We start from the raw sequence: 21,169 nt of genomic DNA on the forward strand, positions 1-21,169 counted from the left end.
TCAGAGTATTTCGCGGGCAGGCGGGGATTAGCTTTTATTGTCTATGGGGATTATGCATGCAAATATATTATCTTGTGACGTTAATTAGTAAGAGTATATATATATATATATATATATATATATATATATATATATATATATATATATATATATATATACGCTAGTTAGTACTCATTACTAATCACATATTCACGCATTTGATAAATGCTGAATTAATTATGATTGTTTCTTGCGATAAATCCTGCCTCTGCATGCGCGCATTCGCGAATCAGTCTGAATGAACTATATATATATATATATATATATATATATATATATATATATATATATATATATATATATATATTGTTCATTCAGATAATCATATATATAAAGAATCAGAATCATATATATGTGTGTGTTCTTTAATTATTCAATATTTTTTAATTCATTTTGCTATTATGGAATACTAATCATCATACCTTATTTGTTTGTCCAGTTTCCAGAAAGACGATTATGGAACAGCAGTGCCACCATCAGTCCAAGTGCTTATTACACAGAAGGCTTTCAAGAACGACTGGTGGAAGAAATTTTGTGCTGAGATACTGTTGAGACGCTAGTCGTCTGAAGGCTGCGTGGGATGCACTGCTTGGGACTAAACTCTGTCAGGAATTAGTTATCCGAACGATTACTTCGGATATAGCAGAATATTTATAGTCATATTTTAGCCTGACGTCCAATGCAATGAACAAATTCATTATTATTTTCGTTGAGTTGTGCATGATTTATCAGGCTCTGGGTGATTTGACTGAGGGTAAGAGATCTTTATATTCTCATGCTTTGCGAAACTATAATCTTTAATGGATTGAACAGCGCAAGGTTATTTAATAGAGTACAGAATTGAAACTTTATTGACCGTTCAGCTGTGAATGTATTTACATGTGCACTGCAGTTACAGACGATGCATACAGTTAAATATACTTATTTCAGTCTTGTTAACTATTTGATGTATAATTTTCATAATGTCTAAACAACAGTTGTAATAATAACCTAGTGACCCAGTAAATGACTGAGTGCGAGTTCACCATCTGTAACATGAGCCCTAATTTGAACTACAAAATGAAGAACTTTACCCCTGTCATCTCTGGGTGGATTGTCCCGCTCTGGAAGCCAAACAAACAAGCAAGCAAGAAATAAGTATCTTGCCATGCATATGCTATGCAAGTTGATTATTCAAAACAAATGGCTTGCATATTTATATAATTAAAAGAGCAGTGAGGTCTGGCTTTCTGCACAGTTCCAAATAGTTTGTGAAAATGAGAACTACATTCCACACACAAACAGGACAGCTAACATAATGTTAATGTAAAGCAGTGTATTGACAAATGTTGACTCACAGTCTTGGTATGTTACAACTCTAGACAGTAGACAGCTGCAGTCAGTCTCTAGGAGTAGGAATTCATCATTTATATATTTAAATTAATGTATTTAAAATCTGGCCATCTGTTGATGACGATTCCTTGCCTAAAAACCAACTCTGGGTTAAGCTCCAGCATCCCCCAAACCCAACATAAGACAAACGGTTTGTAAATTGGATGGATATTTAAAATGAGTTCCCTCTAGGCCTGGCAACATCTTTGCATACCGTTAGCTTAGATTGCAATTTTCTTTTGCTCATACATGTCTTAATTTATTTTTTTACGTAAATAGCGAGAAATACTTGTCTCTATAAAAATATTGTCAAAGATCTTAATCCAGTAAACAGACTTGGAAACCCTGACTTGGCTGGATCTTCAGTTTTCAATGTGCTGAGAGCAGCACCCTTTGGCAGTTGTGATTTTGGCATTGGTTAAAACAGTTCTGTACTAGATTTCAGCTGGAGTTAATACATACTGTACAGTACTGAACTTGATTGTTTTTAAAGCTCCCTTTAAAAAACGTCTCATCATATTTTTCCTAAAGATATCCTTATTTGTTTAGGTTATGGTTATAAACTAAAGAGTTCTTCCAAGAGGTTTGTGTACGTGTAACCGGAAAACCGTGTGAGAGGAAAAAATGATTGTGGTTGTGCTGGTTGGGGATCTTTTTCTCTATTGCTGAGGCCACAGGATACTAATGATGCAGCTGATTTATTGCTATGATGTGCTGGCCAATATTTTGACTCTGTCTTTTGAAAGATGACTTTTAGAAGACTTTTTTGAGATCAAAGATTCAGGTTTTCTGTTTGCTCTTTTAGGCTCAGCGTCTTCTGATCATGACACCAACGAAGTTGGGCATGAGGACGAGATTTATTACACCCCTCAGTTGGACTACAAACGTAAAAAAAAAAAAACACAAACAAATTTTAGCAATATGACTAATTTTGAAATGCTACAGTTACTTAATTTTTCCCCCGATTTTGTTGCCATCAGATCCGCAGTGGTGCCATGTACTTAAGCTGTCCAATGGGCAAGTGTCCTGTTCTTCTCCTCGAGGCGGTCACCACCGGGGCTCACTTGGAACACGCTGCTCGCTTTCCTGTGATCGAGGATATAAACGGCTGGGCCGATCATCTGTGCAGTGCATGCCTAACCGCCGCTGGTCTGGATCCGCTGTCTGTCGAAGTAAGTATAATTAAAAGGTGTAATTAAAATTGTGTCAGAGAAACTAGCTATTAGCTATTAACTATTAGGCAGCTGCTGCAGAGAACTTGACAATCTATACTTACTTGAACCATGTGTTTATATTATGTCTGAATCTCAGGGATACGTTGCCATGTGCTGCCTCTGATTGACCACGGTATGTACAGTTGCACCCGTGGTTTTGTAGTAGACTCCAGGTGTGACTACAACTGCTATGAAGGCTATCAGATTGAGGGAGATCACTACCGGATGTGCCAAGAAGAGGGAACATGGAGCGGCACAGAAGCGACGTGTGCAGGTACATTTGGAAAAGTAGTCATTCACTGATAGTTTGCAGATGCTGTTATATCATCATTTAGGCCAGAGAGAAGATGTTGTGACAATGACGAAAAATTACATTGTTTCAGATCATGACCCCCCCAAACTGAAATGTCCTTTGTCCAGAGTGAAGGTAGCAGAACCAGCAAAAGTAACAGCCATGGTTTCATGGGAGCGTCCTGTTGCTACAGATACCGCTGACAGAGCACTACAGTATGTGCATCAGATTTTATTAAAGCCATCCAACTTCCTCTGTGTCAAAGAAGCAACTTTTAAACTGCATTTTTGTCATCCTTTATCAGGGTCTTGCGAAATGGACCGGAGTCTGGATCCGACTTTCCTGAAGGAATACATGTAATTCGATATACAGTCTCTGACCAGGCTCACAACACAGCCACATGCAAATTTACTGTGCATGTTGAAGGTAAAGCTAGTATAAAATTTTGCTTCATCATTTACTCACTTTTATGTTCTTTCATACTTTTATGACTTGTGTGGAACACAAATATTGAAGCCCGCTGACTTTAATCACATTGGCCGAAAGCACAGAGACATTTTTCAAAATATAATCTTTTGCATGCCACAGAAAAATAAAGCCATGAGTAAATGATTACAGAATTTTCATTTTCGGGTGAACTATCCCTTTAACTATAACTGATATTATTAAAATATGACTTAAGGTTTTAACTCCCTTCTCTACGTCCAGTCATCTGCACTTTCTTTGTACTATACAATGGTATGTATGTCTCAAACTGAAATGTTTTTTTCCTCTCAGTGAGGCGATGTCCAAAGCTAAAGCCACCTATGCATGGCTATCTGATGTGCTCATCTGATGGTAATAATTATGGGGCTGTATGTGAATACCATTGTGATCCTGGCTTCGAAAGGACAGGTTTTGCAACTCGCATTTGTCAGCTGAACCGCAACTGGTCCGATGAAGCAGCTCAGTGTATATGTGAGTACTTGAGGTTATGTGTATTTTTAATTGAAAATATTTTTCTCTTATTGTTGTCTGAAACATTTGCTTTATCTTTTAGTCATGGACATAAAAACAGACGTCAGGTCTGCTGGTGCTCTGCTTGACCAGTTTTATGAAAAGAGAAGGCTTCTTGTTGTGTCTACTCCAGATATCACTGACCAGAAGTACAGGCATCAGAATATTATGCTACAGGTAATATACATACTTCCTTGATTATAAGCACAAATAATCTTAAGAAGGGAGAGTTAAAATCCCATTATGAAGCATAACTATATGACTGTTGGAATGTTCTGACACAGAAAGCTGAGTGTGGTCTGGATCTGCGACATGTGACAGTGATCGAGATTTTAGGAACTCCACCTCGTGCGATAGGCCGCATCAAAAGACAACAACTAGAGCCTGAAGTCATAGAGGGACTTAGGTAACTTACTGAGTATCTACAGTAGTGTTTACATGATCAATACTGTATATTTAACTGTTGTGTTTAAGGACTAACATGGAAGTCACTGCAATATTACAATTCTTAGTCAACATGAAATTAACCATATCTACTTTTTTTATGTTCCCAATTGATAAAATCAGTTCAAAGCTTTCTCATATCAAATATCATGGAATGAAAACAGGTTTTAATGCTGACTTTTTTTGTTCATAAGAGCCATGTGAAATTCTTGGACAAAACACTTTCATAAGGTTTGTCAACAACAGGGACTCTAAGCTGTAGTAAAAATTTTTGCTGACTCCCTCCATTATGCATGTGTGTTTCCAGTCTATAAGTGGTAAATTATTGTTTGCGTGTGTTTTTTGTTTGTATGTAACAGACAGGCACTGCATATATCTACATCATATTTCACCATGGTGCTGCTGGATGAGTATGGTGTGGATCGGGAGCGCTTGGTTAACCCCACCACCTCTGATGAGCTCTACTCGTACTTAGAGGAGTATCTCCTCACAGAGGAGGAGCTAGAGAGACTGGCGATGAACAGGGACTTCTGTGACTGACCTCGGTCTGATCAACTCCAGATCTGATGTTGTGGGTGGGAGTTTTTTGTTTTTACAGTGACAGGCACCTAAAGAGCCCGTTTCCAAGCCAAACAATCATTTAAAATGACATATTGCAGATATTATTCATGGAGAATCACAGTTAGAAATGTGATTTAGTCTGGAATGGCTTTTAATCTGCGGAAGTGGAAAACTGCCAGCTGGGGTTATACATATTCCTAAGAAAAAATATTTTAACTGAGTGTACAGCACACAATGTGGATTCTTAAAAAAAAAATATTTATTAAATGCTGGTACTTTCGTGTAGCTCATAAAAAGAAGGTGTTCACAATGAGGTCAATCAGCATTATAACATTAAAATACATTGTGTTAAAAATCTACATTTTCGTTTTACATTAAGTGCACATTTAAAACCACAGTGTTCTTCAAACTAAAACATTCAATGTCTCCAAGCGTTAATTTTCAAGAACTGCATTCAAATGATGTATTTGAAAACATCCCTTTAGCTGCAATATTTATAGGAAATAAATATAATTAACATATACACACTGCACATTTTCACATCATTATTTGTGAACTGCCTTAAAATGTTAAAAAAAATATAAAAGATGCATTAACCTAAAAAGACTTAAAAATATTACTATGATGCATTAATGTTCTCATATTCCACAGCTGTAACAGCAACAGATGTGATGGAATGTGGAACCCCCTTTCCTTATTATGGCTTGGGGGCTATTGGGTAGCATCCTTACTTGCCCTTTCCCATGGACGAGCGCAGTGGAAGAGTGCCTTCTGCCCAAGAGTCGGGATACTGCATCATCTTCTTCCACAGCAAGATCTCCTCCCCGGTGGAGTCTGCCACCCATTCTTCCTTTCCTTCCTTAATAGTCACTGTGCAAACATCAGTTTAAAATCACTTAAATATTCTATATTATATATATATATATATATATATATATATATATATATATATATATATATATTCTAAATTGTTCTATTGATCTTTATATTAATCAAAGAATGCTGAAAAAAATGTATCATGGTTTCCACAAAACAAAACAAAATATTAAGCAACAGTATTATTTTCAACATTGATAAGAAATGTTTCTTGAGCATCAGATTAGCATGTGTGAATCATTTCTGAAGGATCATTGAATATTGGATGGCTTTGAATAATTCAGTTTTGTCATCAGAGAAATAAACTGCATTTTAAAATGCATCAAAAAAAAAAAGAATTACATTGTATAATCATTTTTTAATTTTTTTTTTTTTTTACTGTATTCATTTAACTGCAGCTTTGGTGACAATAGGAGACATTAAAAATATCTTATCAGTCCTAGTTTTAATAACATTAATAATATCAATAAAGCTTGCCCGTCTTCTGAATTTGGGGTCTGCAGTTAGTGAATCCAGTAATTAAATTAATGTTAAAGGCTTCTGAATTGATATGAACTCAAAGGAGTATGTAGCAGCAGATGCTCTTACCTCCTCCCAAGCTGAGGCGAACTCCTCCCAGGAAGTCATTGCTGGACAGGGTCTCTCTGTCCCAGACAGTGAGCTCCAGACATACATCCTTCAGCTGCTCCAGACTCAGGTTGTTGAACACAAATGTGTGGTTATAATTTGGGTTCTTTGTCTTCTTCACTAGCGGAGTCTTCTTCTTTAAGGAAGACTTGCTCTTTGATTGCAGCAGATACCTGAAGGACAGAGTTCAAAGTAGAAATAAACAAACCAGGGCCTTTTAAAACAAAACAGATGTAATGAAACAGATGTTTGCAAACCCTTTCACAAAGGAATCGCATGTGCCTCCAGTTTTAATGGCCATCAAATTTTTGCCCTCTTTGATCAACACGTGCAGCTCTGCACCATCCGTGGGTATGGTCTTTTTTCCTTCAGTAAAGAACAGAGGCATCATTCACTATGTACTATGTATCATTTACTAGTTAAAGACATTTAATAGGCATGTAAACTGTTTTCCCTCACCTTTTCCATTAGAGTTCTCTGCATGTGTCTTATTTGCTGTGACATACTTCAGTGAAATCACCAGCTCTCCTTTGTACTGATCGAATGGAGATGCTGGCTGGGCAGCTGCCTATGAAGAGAAATGGAAAAAATGTAATGGTACTTCTTAACAAAACACCAACTTGAGCACAGTGGCATATTCATGTTTTGATGCCACGTAAATATACCTTTCCTCCAAGAGCCATGCACTCTAGATGTGCAGAGTCAATGTCATGGCTATCCATTGGTACCTCCACCTCACCTAGAAAGGCATTGCGGCCAAAACGGTCGTAGTGCCAAACTGAGAGTTGCAGTGTTCGAGTCATCAGCTGGGTACGGCTGATGGAATACTAAAACAAACAAGCACAAGACAGGTTGTCAATATGAAATTTATTTAAGTTATAGGTTACCATGTAGGTGCTTTGGTCAGTGTGGTTAGTCTGTTTGTATGAACTACGCATGTTGTTTGCTCTAGATTAAAATGGAAAAACATATGAATGAACTAATATTTATCTAACTGTGACTCAGTGATATAAGTGTACTTATCTTATCTGTCAATACTAAGCCCATTCGAAACCTGAAGTTAGTGTGCAGTGTTTTAACTACCTGACATTAAAGCAAAGCACTATATAATAGTGTTGCTATTTTTACTCAATGGGATCAGTGTCTATATAGTATAGATAGTATTTGTTGTTCCAAACCATGAAAAATTAAGTTATTTTGGGGAGTTTGATTTTGCCTAGAAAATTTATTGAAAATGCTACTATTTTTAAATACGACCTTAAATGAATTGAAACTATACCTTCAGTGTTTCCTTAAAACTGGGGTTAATGTTACGTTTGATTGAGGTTTTCTTCTTGCTCTTGTCTGGGAGGAGGTAAGCCTTGACATATCTGTGGAAAGGAATCAACCAATCAGGAGAGTTTAGCAGTGATTTTTTTCTCTGTAATGGGGAAACCCAGTAGTATGATTCACGGGTGAAAAATTACTCTTCTTGGACGACAGTAAAGAATTGAGACCCTCTCAAGAAACCACATGGATATCACTTAGCATATGCTGTGTGGAGGCCCACTTACGGGTTGCACTTCTTTTTTGCTGCATCAGCATAAGCTAGTCCTTTACACTCATGGACCACAACAGACAGGCTCTGGCTCGGCTCATCATAGCTGAGAGAGAAGAGAATATCCCCACTCACTTCCACACGGTCGTAGTCTCCTGCTTCACTGTACACACTCATTGTACTACCAAGAGTGGCCTGTGGAATTAATCATCATAATATGATGTATTAATATTATTGTATTATTATTAATCATATATGTGGTATTATTAATAATGTATTTACAATTCAACCATTTCAATACCACTTCATTTTAATAATTTTTTTTTTTTAATAATATTAAGGTGGGTTACCCTTGAGTAGCCTCCCAGACTTCCCGAGCTACCACCTAATTTCTGCCTGTGTATATTCACCAAGTTATCAATATCTTCCTCCTCCTCCTCATCATCATCATCCTTATGAAACAAGCCAGACATTCAGATTAATACATTGCAAGCTTGTTTGGAGTAGTCTGAATTTGTTTTAAATTAACTCACAGCATTAAGGCCAGGAACGGACTGGCTTCTGTCTCCCATAGAGGGTGCAGCATTTTCTGTCCCATCTTTACGCAAGTCAAGTGTGGAGGCTGGTTTAATATCTAGGACAAAACAGTGTTTGCATCTTTAAAACCCAGAGTAAATAATAATGATAATAATAATAAATATATGTACACTACCATTCAAAAGTTTGGGGTCGGTAAGATTATGTATTGTTTTTGAAAAACAATGATCTTTGCTGAAAAATATAGTCAAAACTAATTCAAAATTTTAATCTATTTTAAAATGTAATTTATTCCTATGACACAGTTGTGCTGCTTAATATTTTTTGGAAAACCGTGATACATTCTCAGGATTATTTGAAAAATAGGACAGAATTAGTTTGAAACAGAAATTTTTGTAACATTATAAATGACTGAACGGTCACTTTTAAACTTGCTGATCCCAGACTTCTGAATACTCCTAATATAATGTCACCTGATAGTTTGTGCACTCTTCTAACACTTTTCTTGAAAAGCCTATCCGCATCACGCAGCGAGTCAGAACACGCATTCATGTGATGAATTAATGAGGCCTTAAATTGGAGAGATGATGGTGGAAAAAGCAAGATAATAGGTGACACATGAACAGAAATAGGACAGAAAAAATATATAGCTAAACAGGGTGCACTATGAATAAACACTTACGGCCTCATTGGTAGATTGGCTTTCATTGTTAGTGGGGACCATCAAGATGGACACTGCAGAGCCTGCTGGACTAGTCTTGGCTGTCGGTTTCTCTTTTCTAGGTGCAAATTAGAGGCTTGCATCACAGTACTACATCATTAGCCATGGATTTCTGCATCTCATACACAGATTTTACCTTTGCATTAGGGGGGTACTTTGGGATGATTCGGTCCCGGCAAGGCTGCTGCCCAGACTGGCTTTTTCTATTGATTCTGTGTCACTACGCTGTTGCACTTGCACATCAAGTCCCTCATAAGTCTCAATGGGTGAGCTGAAAGAATGAGACTGGATGAAGTATAGAGTGCTGGACAAAGATGTCAGCCTAATAAATCACATTTAACACCTGGAAGCTGGAGAAATAGTACACTCAAAATACATTACTTGTATTACTCATCCAAACATCATCATTACAAACCTACCGTATTTTCCGGACTATAAGTCGCACTTTTTTTCATAGTTTGGCTGATCCTGCGACTTATAGTCAGGTGCGACTTATCAAAATTAATTTGACATGAACCGAGAAAAATAGAAATGAACCAATAGAAAACATAACCGTCTACAGCCACGAGAGGGCGCTCTATGCTGCTCAGTGCTCCTGTACTCTACCACTGAAAACATAGAAGGTAATGTTTTCTCTTGGTTCTAAATAAATGCAACTTCTAGTCCAGTGCGACTTATATAAGTTTTTTTTCCTCATCATGACGTATTTTTGGACTGATGCGACTTATACTCAGATGCGACTTATAGTCCGAAAAATATGGTACATGCATTTTTTCCCCCCTGTGAAACACAACAATGATAAGATCTCAAACAAACAGGTTGGAAATTATCATCAGATGTATTTGCTTTTGCATGTCAAAAATGATCTACGTGAATTATTTCTAAATTATATATATGTATGTGTAGTGTATAAAAAAATGAATGGAATGTGAATTCTCTAAAATCTCTTTATAACAAAGAACTGGGCCTGCGTGATTTTTAATAGAACAAAATTATATAACGGAAATATGAAATTGTGAATATTTAAATGATAAAGAACATTACATTCATTTCTCAGTAGAATCATGAGTCTAAATAATTGCTGATGATGACACACCTCTTATTTGCTAGTGCAATGTCTTTCAATCTTGGTTTGGGCACAGGAACAGTTTGGCTGGAATTCAACTCAGCTCTGTTTAACAGCATTTCCCCAGCTGTCTCATGCTTTTTACCTAGAACAGAGAGATGCCATTTTTAAAAAGGGGAAGTAAGTGATGTATAATGATTAATCTTAAAACACTGCCAGCCATTTAACTCTAAAGTAAACAGGAGAATTATTCCTATGCCCTCTTCTCTTGGTGAAAGCACGCACACAAAGAAAATATTTTTTCCACCCTTTATAAAAACAAAAAGTTCAAGTTCACACTGCTCTATCAGACTCTCTGACATCTGCTTCCTGTACTCACTCAGAGGCCTTTTCCTGAGGGAAACTCGAACTAAGTCGTGTCCAGGAGCTGCAGAATAGCGATTAACCCTCCCGTCATTGAACCAGTCTCCAGTGCACATCTTCAGATCTCTGAAAGAAAAGAAAAGTTGAGTTTCTGTTAAACATTAAACTTTTCCATTAAGCAAGGGCCTCATTTTCCAGTCTAAGAGAGGGGAGCTGGGAAGCATGGGGTACACACTCACATCTCTTTGGCACACACGGCACACATCCAAGATCCGTTGGGTCGAACAGATTGACATTTTCTGCAAATCTGATGTTTGCATACTCTGCACTGGCTACTGCGGGTCAGAAGGCCCATAGGCTCTTGGCAGCGGCCACAGCTGCGCTCGCTGTATTTCCCACTGCCACGCTTTGCACCCTTTCTTTTGATTTCCAGCAGCTCGGCTTTCAGCTTCCTGAGAGTACAAAAAATAGCATTTCTTTATTCCCCAACATTTTTTGCCTGATAAAAATCCTTCCTAGGATACGAAAAAGAATCTAAAGGCCTGTTCACACAAAGGTTAATAACTATAATGATAACTTTAAAGTTATAATCATTCTAATTTTATGAGAATAAGCCAAGTCAAGTCAACATTTTATGTTTTAATACATTTTAATATACTTTAAAATGTAATTTATTCCCATGAAGCTTCATTTTCAGCATCATTACTCCAGTCTTCGGTGTCACATGATCCTTCAGAAATCATCCTGATATGCGATTTGATGCTCAAGAAACATTTCTTCTTATTATTTATGTTGTAAATGGTTTCTACTTAATATTTATATTTTACTATAGAAACAATGATTCATGTTTTCAGGGTTCTTACTGACCCCAAACCTTTGAATGGTAGCGTATTAAAAAATAACAAAAAAAAAACACCAACAGATTTTATTTTTTAATTGTGACACTCACTTCACACGCAGCTCCTCCAAGCGCCTCAGCTCCTCATCTCGTCGAAGGACTTCTAGTATGAATTCTTGCTCTGACTCAGTCAGCAACGATACGTTGATCTCCATGTTCTGCACCATCCTCAAGAGTCAAGACCTGCTTTTGAGGGGAAAAAAAACAAGCAAATAGCACTGAATGCATTAAGTCAACAAGATATAATAAATGTATGCAAATGACTGAAACCTGTACAGCCACATACTACGGCTTACTGAGTAACATAAATGTTGCCCACCGATAATAACAGAAGCTTTCCCAACCAGGAAGAGGTCAACTGCTTTTCAGAGATGACACTAACATAATGACAGTGTTACACAAATAAAGGATGTCTTGGTGTTTGTAAAAAGGGTAGAGACCGGGAGACAGGGTTGAACTGACAAACAAAGGGAGTGACCTTTCACAGTTCCTCCATGCAGTGTCTGTCAGTGTCAGTATGTCAGAAGCTCCTCATCACCTCCCTGAAGGAGCAGAGTAATTAAACAAGCACGGGGACGCCCTGTGACATGCAGCCCCACATGCAAATCAGCTGGTTACCAATGGCTCGCAATGCCAATGTCGCAGCAGGGAAGTAAAGATATTCACATCCCAGCATCTACCACATAAATCAAGTATAAGCATATTAGCAGTAATAAATCACTTAATAAAAATCAAGCCAAGCAAATGCATGTATTTTGCAAAAACATATAAATGAGATGGCTTCTCATCGGGTTCTTCCTGAAAGGACAAAAATAATATTTTGACCAGAAAGCATGAGAACCTTGTTTTGATATGTCGCTTGTAAAATTATGGACAGCATATCAATAAAAACTATGTTGTTTGAGAATAAATAACTAAAGGCCAGTAGAGCCTGGGAAAGGAGTCAGAGCACTGGAATGCCATCAGGAAAGAGGAAAAGAGGAAAACAACACGCAGTCAGTCTATGACAAGTGTTATCGCCCTTTATGGACACACAGCCATGGGTGGAGGTCTTCAGCATTTTATTTTTTTTTTTATGAGGCATTTATGATGATTATTACTTGGTAGCACCCAAGAGCCTAGTAAAATCCCTTTGAGATCAAATGGTGGCAAAAGTGTAAGAAAAACTGAAGAAAAAAAATCTATAACATTTAAGTTAATTAAGACTGGTTTGGTCTATACCCAAAACAAATGGACCTTCTGTGATAAACTTGTTCCTCGTTCTTTGAATGTTTGAGGAAAATATAAAGGATTAAAGCAAGAACCACAATTGAATGCACTTTCTTCCAGCTACACTGATATAGATCTGAGGGATCTGTCCTGCTCCAACACATGGACGACAAACAACATTCAACTCACTAAACTAAATATCCGACATTACACATGAAACGTTCACTGTTGAACAGAAAAGTAACAGTTAACGTATAGGAAAATAAAACACAAATGTTTGAACACTTAAGAGAAAAGAATAACGTTACATCGACACATAATGACAACAACTGAGAAATGCACGACCCGTGTCTCACAAGGAAGCGTTATTCTAAACTAGAATATAAACAGTGTTAGTAACGTTACAGTTTCTAGTATGCCTAACATCTCTAACAAAATCTCCTCATATGTGCTTTAAATGTTTACTTACCAACAGCGCAGGATTTTCCCAGTCTTCCTTTCGTTCCCTTCTCCCTGCGAGCTCACCGACTTCCAGCTTTGCCAAATAAACCGTCGTCCCGGAACAAACGGAAACTTTTCAGTCTCAGCAGGTCGCCGCGTCAAACACCGAGCAACAGGTGCGCGTCCACGATGCGCACAGACGTCACCGCTTCCATGGCGGTCATATAGACAAAAATCACATGTTGCTTTTTGGTCCGGTCGGTGTTATAAGATTTGAATCGATGTGAAGCTTGGAGAATAGCACAAAAATTTGTCAATAACAAAATAAAAGACGTTTCATTTAAAATAATGCGTAGAATTTATTTTTTGAAACATGTACTGGCAAGCGCTGTGATGACAAAGAAACTTTTGTATATATGCAAAGCTGTTTTGGTTTTTGATTAACAAAAAGGAAAATAATTCATCCGTGGCCAAGAGGGTACGGACATACACTAAGCCAACTTACCGTCCAAACGTTTGTGATCAGTAAGATATATATATATATATATATATTATTATTATTAATTATCTATCTATCTAAAGATAGATAGATAGATAGATAGATAATTTAACAAGGATGCAATTTAACTGATCAAAAGTGAAAGTAATAACATTTGTTACAAAATATTTCTGTGCTATATAAATGCTGTTCTTTTGAATTTTTTGCAATGAAAGGATCATAAAAATAAATTGTTTCATGACTTCCACAACAAAAATTTGCAGACAACTTCTAAGAAATGTTTCTTGAGCACTAGATCAGCACATTAGGATTTCTGGCTACTTAAAATTCAGCCATTACTGTTTATATATATATATATATATATATATATATATATATATATATATATATGTGTGTGTGTGTGTGTGTGTGTGTGTGTGTGTGTGTGAAAAATTCAGCAATTAGAGGGTAAAACCTAGAGCTAAATATAGAGATGCGCTGTAATTAGAACAACTTTATACATTGTTGTTGTTGTTGTTTTAAAAAAGATTTACACTCCAAGTTCATAAAATCCAAGTTCCTGATTTGGAAATGTTCACACTTCACTACTGTATCTTGACCTGTCTGTTGTCTCCTTGATGGACAGTGCCAGCGGTGTGACGGACCATTGATCATCAGATTTCTCTGTAGCTTTTGCTGCTTCTGGGTTCACATGCGTGCACATAAGCAGCCTTCGCATGCACAAGATATGGAAGAGTGAAGTAGCCAATGCCTGGACAGTGATTGAAAACACACACCACTGCTTTTACCCGTGTATAAATCAACCACAGTCTCTCCACTGCAGTCAAAGGAGGCTGTTCTGAGCTTCTCTGTGATATTCCGCTAACATGCAGTTGGTGACATCAAACTCAGCCAGAAATTTCAGCCAGACAGATTAATTCATGTTAATATTTGTTAATATATAAAGTTATAACATGGCAGCTTATGAATTACCCATAATGTGGTTAGATGTGTGTTACATAGCTGCTGTCTCCTAAAAGCACTGTCACTGGTGTGTGATAACCATCCTGGGAGATTTTTTTTTTTAATTTGTGCTATACATTCCCCCCAAAACCCGCCCCCACCAAGGCAACTGCAGTCCAGAATTCAGATCCTAAAACAAATTAAAGGTTAGAACATGGTTGAAAATGTATAATCCTAACAAAAGATATAAAATTATTTTATATACAAAATTTGACCTAGAAGGACTCTCAGATTCATTTTACCCACCAAAATCTTTCCATATTGCATGAGAGAAGCAACCTTCACTAAACAGATTTCCATGGCATTGCTAGGAATGTCTCTCTCCAGATCCTCACTCCATGTTTTTCCTTTAGAAACCAACAAGGACTGTGTAGTCTCTGTAAGCCTCTTATGAAAAGATTTAACTTTCTCCTTCTTTGATAATGGGGGGTCCTAAAACAAGCACATATACTGACGTTCAGATGTTCAGTAAATTGAGTGCAAATATATATTTTAAAATATATGAAGTAACTAAAACAAACTAATTGAACCCTTTTTGAACCTGAGTAATATCGTTCCAAGTTCGTTTTCGTGCTCCTAGTAGGAATATTATCAGTGTTGCACTCATAGGCTGTTTTCAGTCTATGCTGTGAACTGAACACATAGGAATAACAGATGGTATTATACAATTGTGTGTGTATCTGTACATACATACATACTACATACATACGTACATACACATACATACGTACATACACATACATACATATATATATATATATATATATATATATATATATATACACATACATACATACATAAATACTACATACATACGTACATACACACACACACACACACACACACACACACACACACACACACACACATATATATATATATATATATATATATATATATATATATATATATATATATATATATATATATATATATATATATATATATACACGTTGCAGATACTAATTATAATAACAGCAATGTAAGAATACTGTCTTTTTCGAGTCATCATCCGAACGACACCAGCGAAACGGTAGATGGCAAAATACTTTTGATTTTACAGCGAAAACATCCGCCTGGTGGCGAAGAAATACAGCACGACCAATCACAGTAGACCGCGGCTGTCCCACGTGACATGTTAAACGTGACTTCTGAAAACAAGCAAGGTAAGATATCTGCAGATGGTAAAGACAATTATATATCCGCTATACCGTATCATTTTACAAATATAGAGGTTTAGTTCTGATAGCGTTAATCTGAAAAGATTTTTTGAGATCTTCAGCGTTATATCAATTGAAAAAAGATTATGAGTATTGTTACAATGTATCGTAGGAGACACGTTTTTAATTCAACTTCAGTTGTCACATGTTACGACGTTGCATAATTGAATTACAAATTAAATTAGTCTGTAAGTATTAACAATTAAACTGAGAAAAAAAGTGTAATTAATTTACAGTTACTTATGTAAATGTTAATAAAGGGGATAACATCTGAATATTTACACACTTTCCCAAATTACACTGACTGCTGTAAAATGTGTCTCCAATGTTTCAAGTACAGAGAATAGTACACATGTTTATTTAATAATTGTTTAGTAAGTATTTAATATTTGCGTTTATGCATATGTTTTATTTTATAAGATTAACTTTTCCCCCATAGGCATTGTTAGTTGCCAGTATTATTATTATTTTTTGTCACACTTTGATTTAATAGATGTCAGCGAACGGTTGTGTGACAGCTATCCGGCTTGATACCCTCAAGCAAGCTGACAAACCACAGATCCACCTGCTGCCTTGTGAAATAGAGCATGACGGACCTGCTGGAGTCTTCAAGTTCTTTAATCCCACTGTGAAGGAACGCAAACACGGTTAGTCAAACACCAGTACACAGCTTGAGAATGAAACAAGTTGAAGCACTCCACCCGATAAGATAACACTGTTCTGCAGAAACGACAGTGTCATTGAGAGGTCGGGGACTGAAGGGTCAGGAATTGCATTGCCCAAATGGATACACAGGCCTAGTGCTAAAAGAGGTCCAGAAGCCTGCATCTGATCAAGAGGTACCTGCACTATTCTTTTCTTTGAATTCACTGACATGTCCTTTTAGAACACTAATTCATAAAAAAATTTTGTAGGACAGAGTAGTGAAAATTTCTTCAGTGTTCCATCATTTCACATACTGGAATCTGGAGACTCCTCCCACATCCGATGATGGAGTTGTGATGGCGATGACATGGCCTCAGCTAGCGGAGGCAGTGAGTTTCTTTTGATAACTATTAATCATTTACCATCAGAAAGCCATTATCACACTAGACTTTCAGCATGCAATGTGGTTTGCATGCTGCGACGATCGTGATTTGATGTCACGCTGTACAGTGTCTTTTTAAAAACTTCAATTCAACACATAAAAAATTATAATAATCTAAAATGTAAAAACATACAATCTACTCCACTTTCCTGTGGCACTGCAGTTTTAAATGTATGTTCTTTTAATTCAGATACGAGGTCATTTTGTGGCATATCGCTCTTCCATTGGTCATACGGTATCACGTGATGTGAATCTGTAGACCAGAGTTAAACAAGTTTGAACTTTGGAATGCTGTGAAAAACGAAAAATTTTCACACGGGCTTGCGTTTCCGGTCTATCAATTCACATGCGTATGAATGAAAGTCAATGGAGCGAAAAGTGCAGTGTGACCATGGCTTTAGAATCTGCTTTACTATAAGACATTTCTCTCAGTTCACTTAAAATTTCTCTAATATTAATTAAACAATACCTCTTTCTGCAGATGCATGGACCAGTGGACTGATAATGGACATTGTTTTGTTGTGGAGATCTGCTTCTCAAGTACATAGTTACAGTTAAACAGAAATGTCTTTATAATCTAATGATTTGCTCAAGAAACATTTCTTAATATCAGTATTTTAAAAGATATTAGTTGTGCTCTTTATTTTTATTTAGTGAAACCATGATACATTTTTTCAGAATTATTTGATGAAAGCATTTATTCGAAATAGAAATCTTTTACATTATAAATGTCTTTACTGTCACATTATGTGTCCTTTCTGAATAAAACTATTAACTGAATTTAAAAGAATCTTACTGGCCACAAACTTTTGCACAGTAGCTTAATTCTATAAATATTTTACAACAAATAAATGGACCAATCTTAAAAGCACTCAAAGCTGATTGTAATTCAGTCTCACCATCTTTCACGCTCACAAAAATGCACAGAACACATGCACATCAAAAACCTTCCTTGTAGTCCTTCATCTGCTCTAGTGTATCTTAATGCTCATTACTTGGTATAACAGCTAAAATATTTAATAAGAGACATAAATATGACTTTTTAAATTACAAAACACCACCACGAATGGTGAATGCCTATCAAATGTCTGAGTGCTGGAACCACTCTTAAGTCAATTGTTTATATTAAAACAATATATTTTAGCAATGAATATTAAAACTAGATTGTGTAAGATTACAAATCTCAAGAATATGTATACCTAATTCAGTTTACACCAAAACCATTTTTTTTTTTTCAATTCACGATTGAGGATTGAGCTCTGTCTGGGGAGGTGGTGACGGTGGAATGTCTGACTCGGCTCTGCTGCGTTTCACTGTTAAACCCTGATTGTGTGCCTTTCTGATGTGCCTGTACAAGTCTCCAGATTGTGTGTAACTGCGGTAACAGTAACTGCACTCATAAGGTCGCTCCCTAGTATGCACAATGGCGTGTCTCCTCAGGGTGTAAGCACAGGAAAAAGTCTTCCCGCAAGTGTTACAAGTAGGAACGTCCTCTATGTAACTCCCAAGCGAGTCATGAAAATCCTCAAGGTACATGGCCTGCTGCTCCGGCTGGGAATTGGTTGGGAAAAGAGATGATGAAAAGCTGGTGGTTTCTGCTGTGGAAGTATTAGGACCTTGCGGTGAGGGAGGGAAAGAAAGCGGTTCTTGATGTGGAAGATGAATTAACGGATGTCCAGGTATAAACTGAGTATCAGTCAGCTCCTCAACATCATGGTTGCTGTCGTTATAATCATCCACATGATCTATATCTTCACTTCTACACGGGCCGTCATCCGTGACCACAGTCTCGTCTACATCATCAGACTCTTCGTCAGAAATCACAATGGCCTCCACCTTCACTTTAAAGCGATCTTCATTTTCCTCTCTTGGTGGTTGCGAAAGAGATTTTTTACGCTTGCTTTGCATGCTCCTTGTATTGGGCAAAGAGTACTCATGTCTCCTTCCATTCTGACTCTCAGTGTGTTGTGAAGACCCTGGATTTCCTGCACCTTTATTCTGGATTTGGGGTTTTAGTGTTTGTACCTGAATGAAAACGCTAGGTTCATGTTCTTGGGCAGCACTAGCATTGTCCAGACTGCTCAGAGCCACGGCAGTGGTTACAACGGGATGTGTTTCTGTCTGAATTAGTTCTGTTGTACTACATGGACTTGAAAGTGCCGACTCGAGGCTTGCAGACCGTGCCGATGTTCTTGTCTTGTCAGGTCTAGGTGCAGAACGATATGTGGAAGCACCTGAACAAGAGTTACTAAAGGCTGGTTGCGAGTCCATTCCTGGTTGAGTTGTGTCTGCCATTTCTGATCTCTCTGTGCTGTGCGTGAGGAGATTAGCCATCCCTGCGTGTGTTTCAGACTTGGTATCAATATAAAGTGACATCTGTTGACTCGACTGAAGACAGTGTGCTGCTGCTCCATCTCTTCCTGTTTCTGCACCGGGTATGTCTTCTCCATTCGAGCCATCAAGTTCTCCAGGCTTAGCGGACTCATTTGCTCCGACTTCTACTCTTGTACTATCCGCCTCGGCCAATCCTCGTCCCTGAAGTCTTCTCTTACAAACTCGCACCACGTCGTTCATATGTAGGAAGCTGGCTGCGGCGAGCACGTCCTCTGGAGGGGGGTGGGCTGATAACCACAGAACCCCTTCGTACATGAAATCAAGGAGGAGTCCAAAGGCTTGTGGGGTCACGATATCTCCATTAATAGTGACTGTGTCTCTCTGTGGCCCTCCGTTGATTGTGCTGGTATTGCCCATTGACTGATCGGAGTAAAACATATGGAAGAAAGGGGAGAAAGAGGCCAACACGGCACGATGGGCTCCGAAATGAGTCGAGCCGACCTGCACGGTGCAGTCACATAGGAAACCTTGCAGACGCTGAGAGCGCAGGTTTGCCAAGAGCTGCTGACTATGTCCTGGAAACTCCATTTCTACTGACCACCTAGTAAAAATAAAGCCATTGTATACAGTTAATAAATATAGTTTATGCAGTGTTTCTATCAAGAATTTTTTTTTAAATTCATAATATTATAATCTACGTAGTGTTAAGATGAAATGTTTCTTACAGAAATGTCCAGAGTGTTGACAAAGTTCCCACGTCCACTTTAAGATCAGCTCTTTTGAAGCACTATCATGTTTGTTTTATGGATCCACTGTCATTCTCTTGACATCAACATTTGTTCACGGATCAATAGCACAATACATTCATATGTTTGAATCTTGAAGCAATACAAATGGATTCCTCATCTCCTGGTATTCTTCACACAGCATTTTTCCATAATGGGTTATTACCATAGACCGTGTTAAAGGTTATTAAACCAAACCTTCACCGGATCGACGTTATATAAATCAAAAGCAGCGCCACATATCCTTAAAATATCCTTCTAGTCAAGGGGACAGCATTTTACATATTTTATTTCTAATACATGATTTAAAAAAAAAAAAAGACATTAGTACGCGATTGTGCAATGTTTTGTTTTAGAACAATACATCACGAACACACACTTCTACGTGCAGTACGGTCAGTTTAAGTGAAGAGTGTGGTCTGCCCCCTACTGACCGGGAGGAGAACGAAAGCGTACAAGTGTACACAAAGGATTTTGTTTTGGTTTCGTTTAAAATAAGTCCTTATTTTACAGAAACTGGTACAATAATTGTATAATATTGGAGAGGTAGTTGTTCAAGAATAATGGATATCTCTTTAATTAATGCGAATTCCTAAATTATTATGATCCTTGTATTTGATGCCATTCCTAGTGCTCTTATTCAGCTTTTGTCTGGCAATATATTTATCCAGTTTATAAATAATTTATACTATTTATAAATAATTATCCTTATTTTGCAATCACCTTAATAATCATCATGATTCTGTTTATTTAAGAGAAATGTCATGTTTTTTACATTTTTATTAGTTGTTTTTAACATATCTAAATAGTTTTTATTAAAAAACTTCAGTATTAATTATTTTAGTATTGTTAAATGTGTCTCTGAAACTATCTGAAATATACTAAATAAATCTATTTATTTATTTAAATGTTTTATTTCAAGTTTACATTACTTTTATTTCAAATTACATTTTTTAATGTTTTTGGTTTTAACTATAGTAAAAAACAGTATATTTACAAATAGTAAAGGTATTTTTTTAAGGCAAGGTTCACATCCGGACCTTTAAAGGG

General features: G+C 37.0%; 4 protein-coding genes across 8 annotated transcripts; 2 read left to right on the forward strand and 2 right to left on the reverse strand.

The window, feature by feature from the left end:
* Positions 1-546: 546 nt before the first annotated feature.
* Positions 547-4,971, forward strand: LOC128027198 (sushi repeat-containing protein SRPX2-like). The gene is made up of 10 exons (XM_052614549.1): positions 547-793; positions 2,216-2,296; positions 2,391-2,582; positions 2,722-2,898; positions 3,008-3,131; positions 3,221-3,342; positions 3,694-3,873; positions 3,956-4,089; positions 4,197-4,318; positions 4,716-4,971. The coding sequence occupies exons 1-10, from the start codon at positions 724-726 to the stop codon at positions 4,894-4,896; spliced, it is 1,383 nt and encodes a 460-aa protein (XP_052470509.1). The 5' UTR covers positions 547-723; the 3' UTR covers positions 4,897-4,971.
* A 187-nt stretch (positions 4,972-5,158) lies between these two features.
* Positions 5,159-13,428, reverse strand: LOC128027197 (synaptotagmin-like protein 4). Of its 3 annotated transcripts, none has more exons than XM_052614547.1 (17): positions 13,221-13,428; positions 11,594-11,725; positions 10,884-11,096; positions 10,661-10,770; positions 10,312-10,426; positions 9,352-9,486; positions 9,177-9,273; positions 8,968-9,064; positions 8,491-8,591; positions 8,308-8,409; positions 7,974-8,152; positions 7,700-7,790; positions 7,086-7,247; positions 6,880-6,988; positions 6,678-6,786; positions 6,382-6,593; positions 5,159-5,787 (listed from the first exon to the last, which is right to left on the reverse strand). In XM_052614547.1, the coding sequence occupies exons 2-17, from the start codon at positions 11,707-11,709 to the stop codon at positions 5,645-5,647; spliced, it is 2,091 nt and encodes a 696-aa protein (XP_052470507.1). In that variant the 5' UTR covers positions 11,710-11,725; positions 13,221-13,428; the 3' UTR covers positions 5,159-5,644. The 3 variants fall into 3 exon arrangements, with proteins under 3 accessions (XP_052470507.1, XP_052470506.1, XP_052470508.1); XM_052614546.1 differs by having other exon boundaries at positions 11,594-11,728; positions 13,221-13,427; XM_052614548.1 differs by lacking the exon at positions 13,221-13,428 and adding an exon at positions 11,862-11,968.
* Positions 13,429-15,718: 2,290 nt separating this feature from the next.
* On the forward strand, positions 15,719-17,780 carry LOC128027176 (ribonuclease H2 subunit C). 3 transcript variants are annotated; one of them, XM_052614500.1, is made up of 5 exons: positions 15,719-15,859; positions 16,407-16,560; positions 16,640-16,752; positions 16,828-16,947; positions 17,482-17,780. In XM_052614500.1, exons 2-5 carry the CDS (start codon positions 16,407-16,409, stop codon positions 17,500-17,502), a joined length of 408 nt encoding a protein of 135 aa, XP_052470460.1. In that variant the 5' UTR covers positions 15,719-15,859; the 3' UTR covers positions 17,503-17,780. The 3 variants fall into 3 exon arrangements, with proteins under 3 accessions (XP_052470460.1, XP_052470459.1, XP_052470461.1); XM_052614499.1 differs by having other exon boundaries at positions 15,743-15,877; XM_052614501.1 differs by lacking the exon at positions 15,719-15,859 and adding an exon at positions 15,867-16,101.
* Positions 17,681-20,532, reverse strand: LOC128027175 (zinc finger and BTB domain-containing protein 3). The gene is made up of 2 exons (XM_052614498.1): positions 20,060-20,532; positions 17,681-19,935 (listed from the first exon to the last, which is right to left on the reverse strand). Exon 2 carries the CDS (start codon positions 19,920-19,922, stop codon positions 18,240-18,242), a length of 1,683 nt encoding a protein of 560 aa, XP_052470458.1. The 5' UTR covers positions 19,923-19,935; positions 20,060-20,532; the 3' UTR covers positions 17,681-18,239.
* Positions 20,533-21,169: the final 637 nt, after the last annotated feature.

The sequence above is a fragment of the Carassius gibelio genome, chromosome A14 (assembly GCF_023724105.1).
Source record: "Carassius gibelio isolate Cgi1373 ecotype wild population from Czech Republic chromosome A14, carGib1.2-hapl.c, whole genome shotgun sequence".
NCBI lineage: Eukaryota > Metazoa > Chordata > Actinopteri > Cypriniformes > Cyprinidae > Carassius > Carassius gibelio.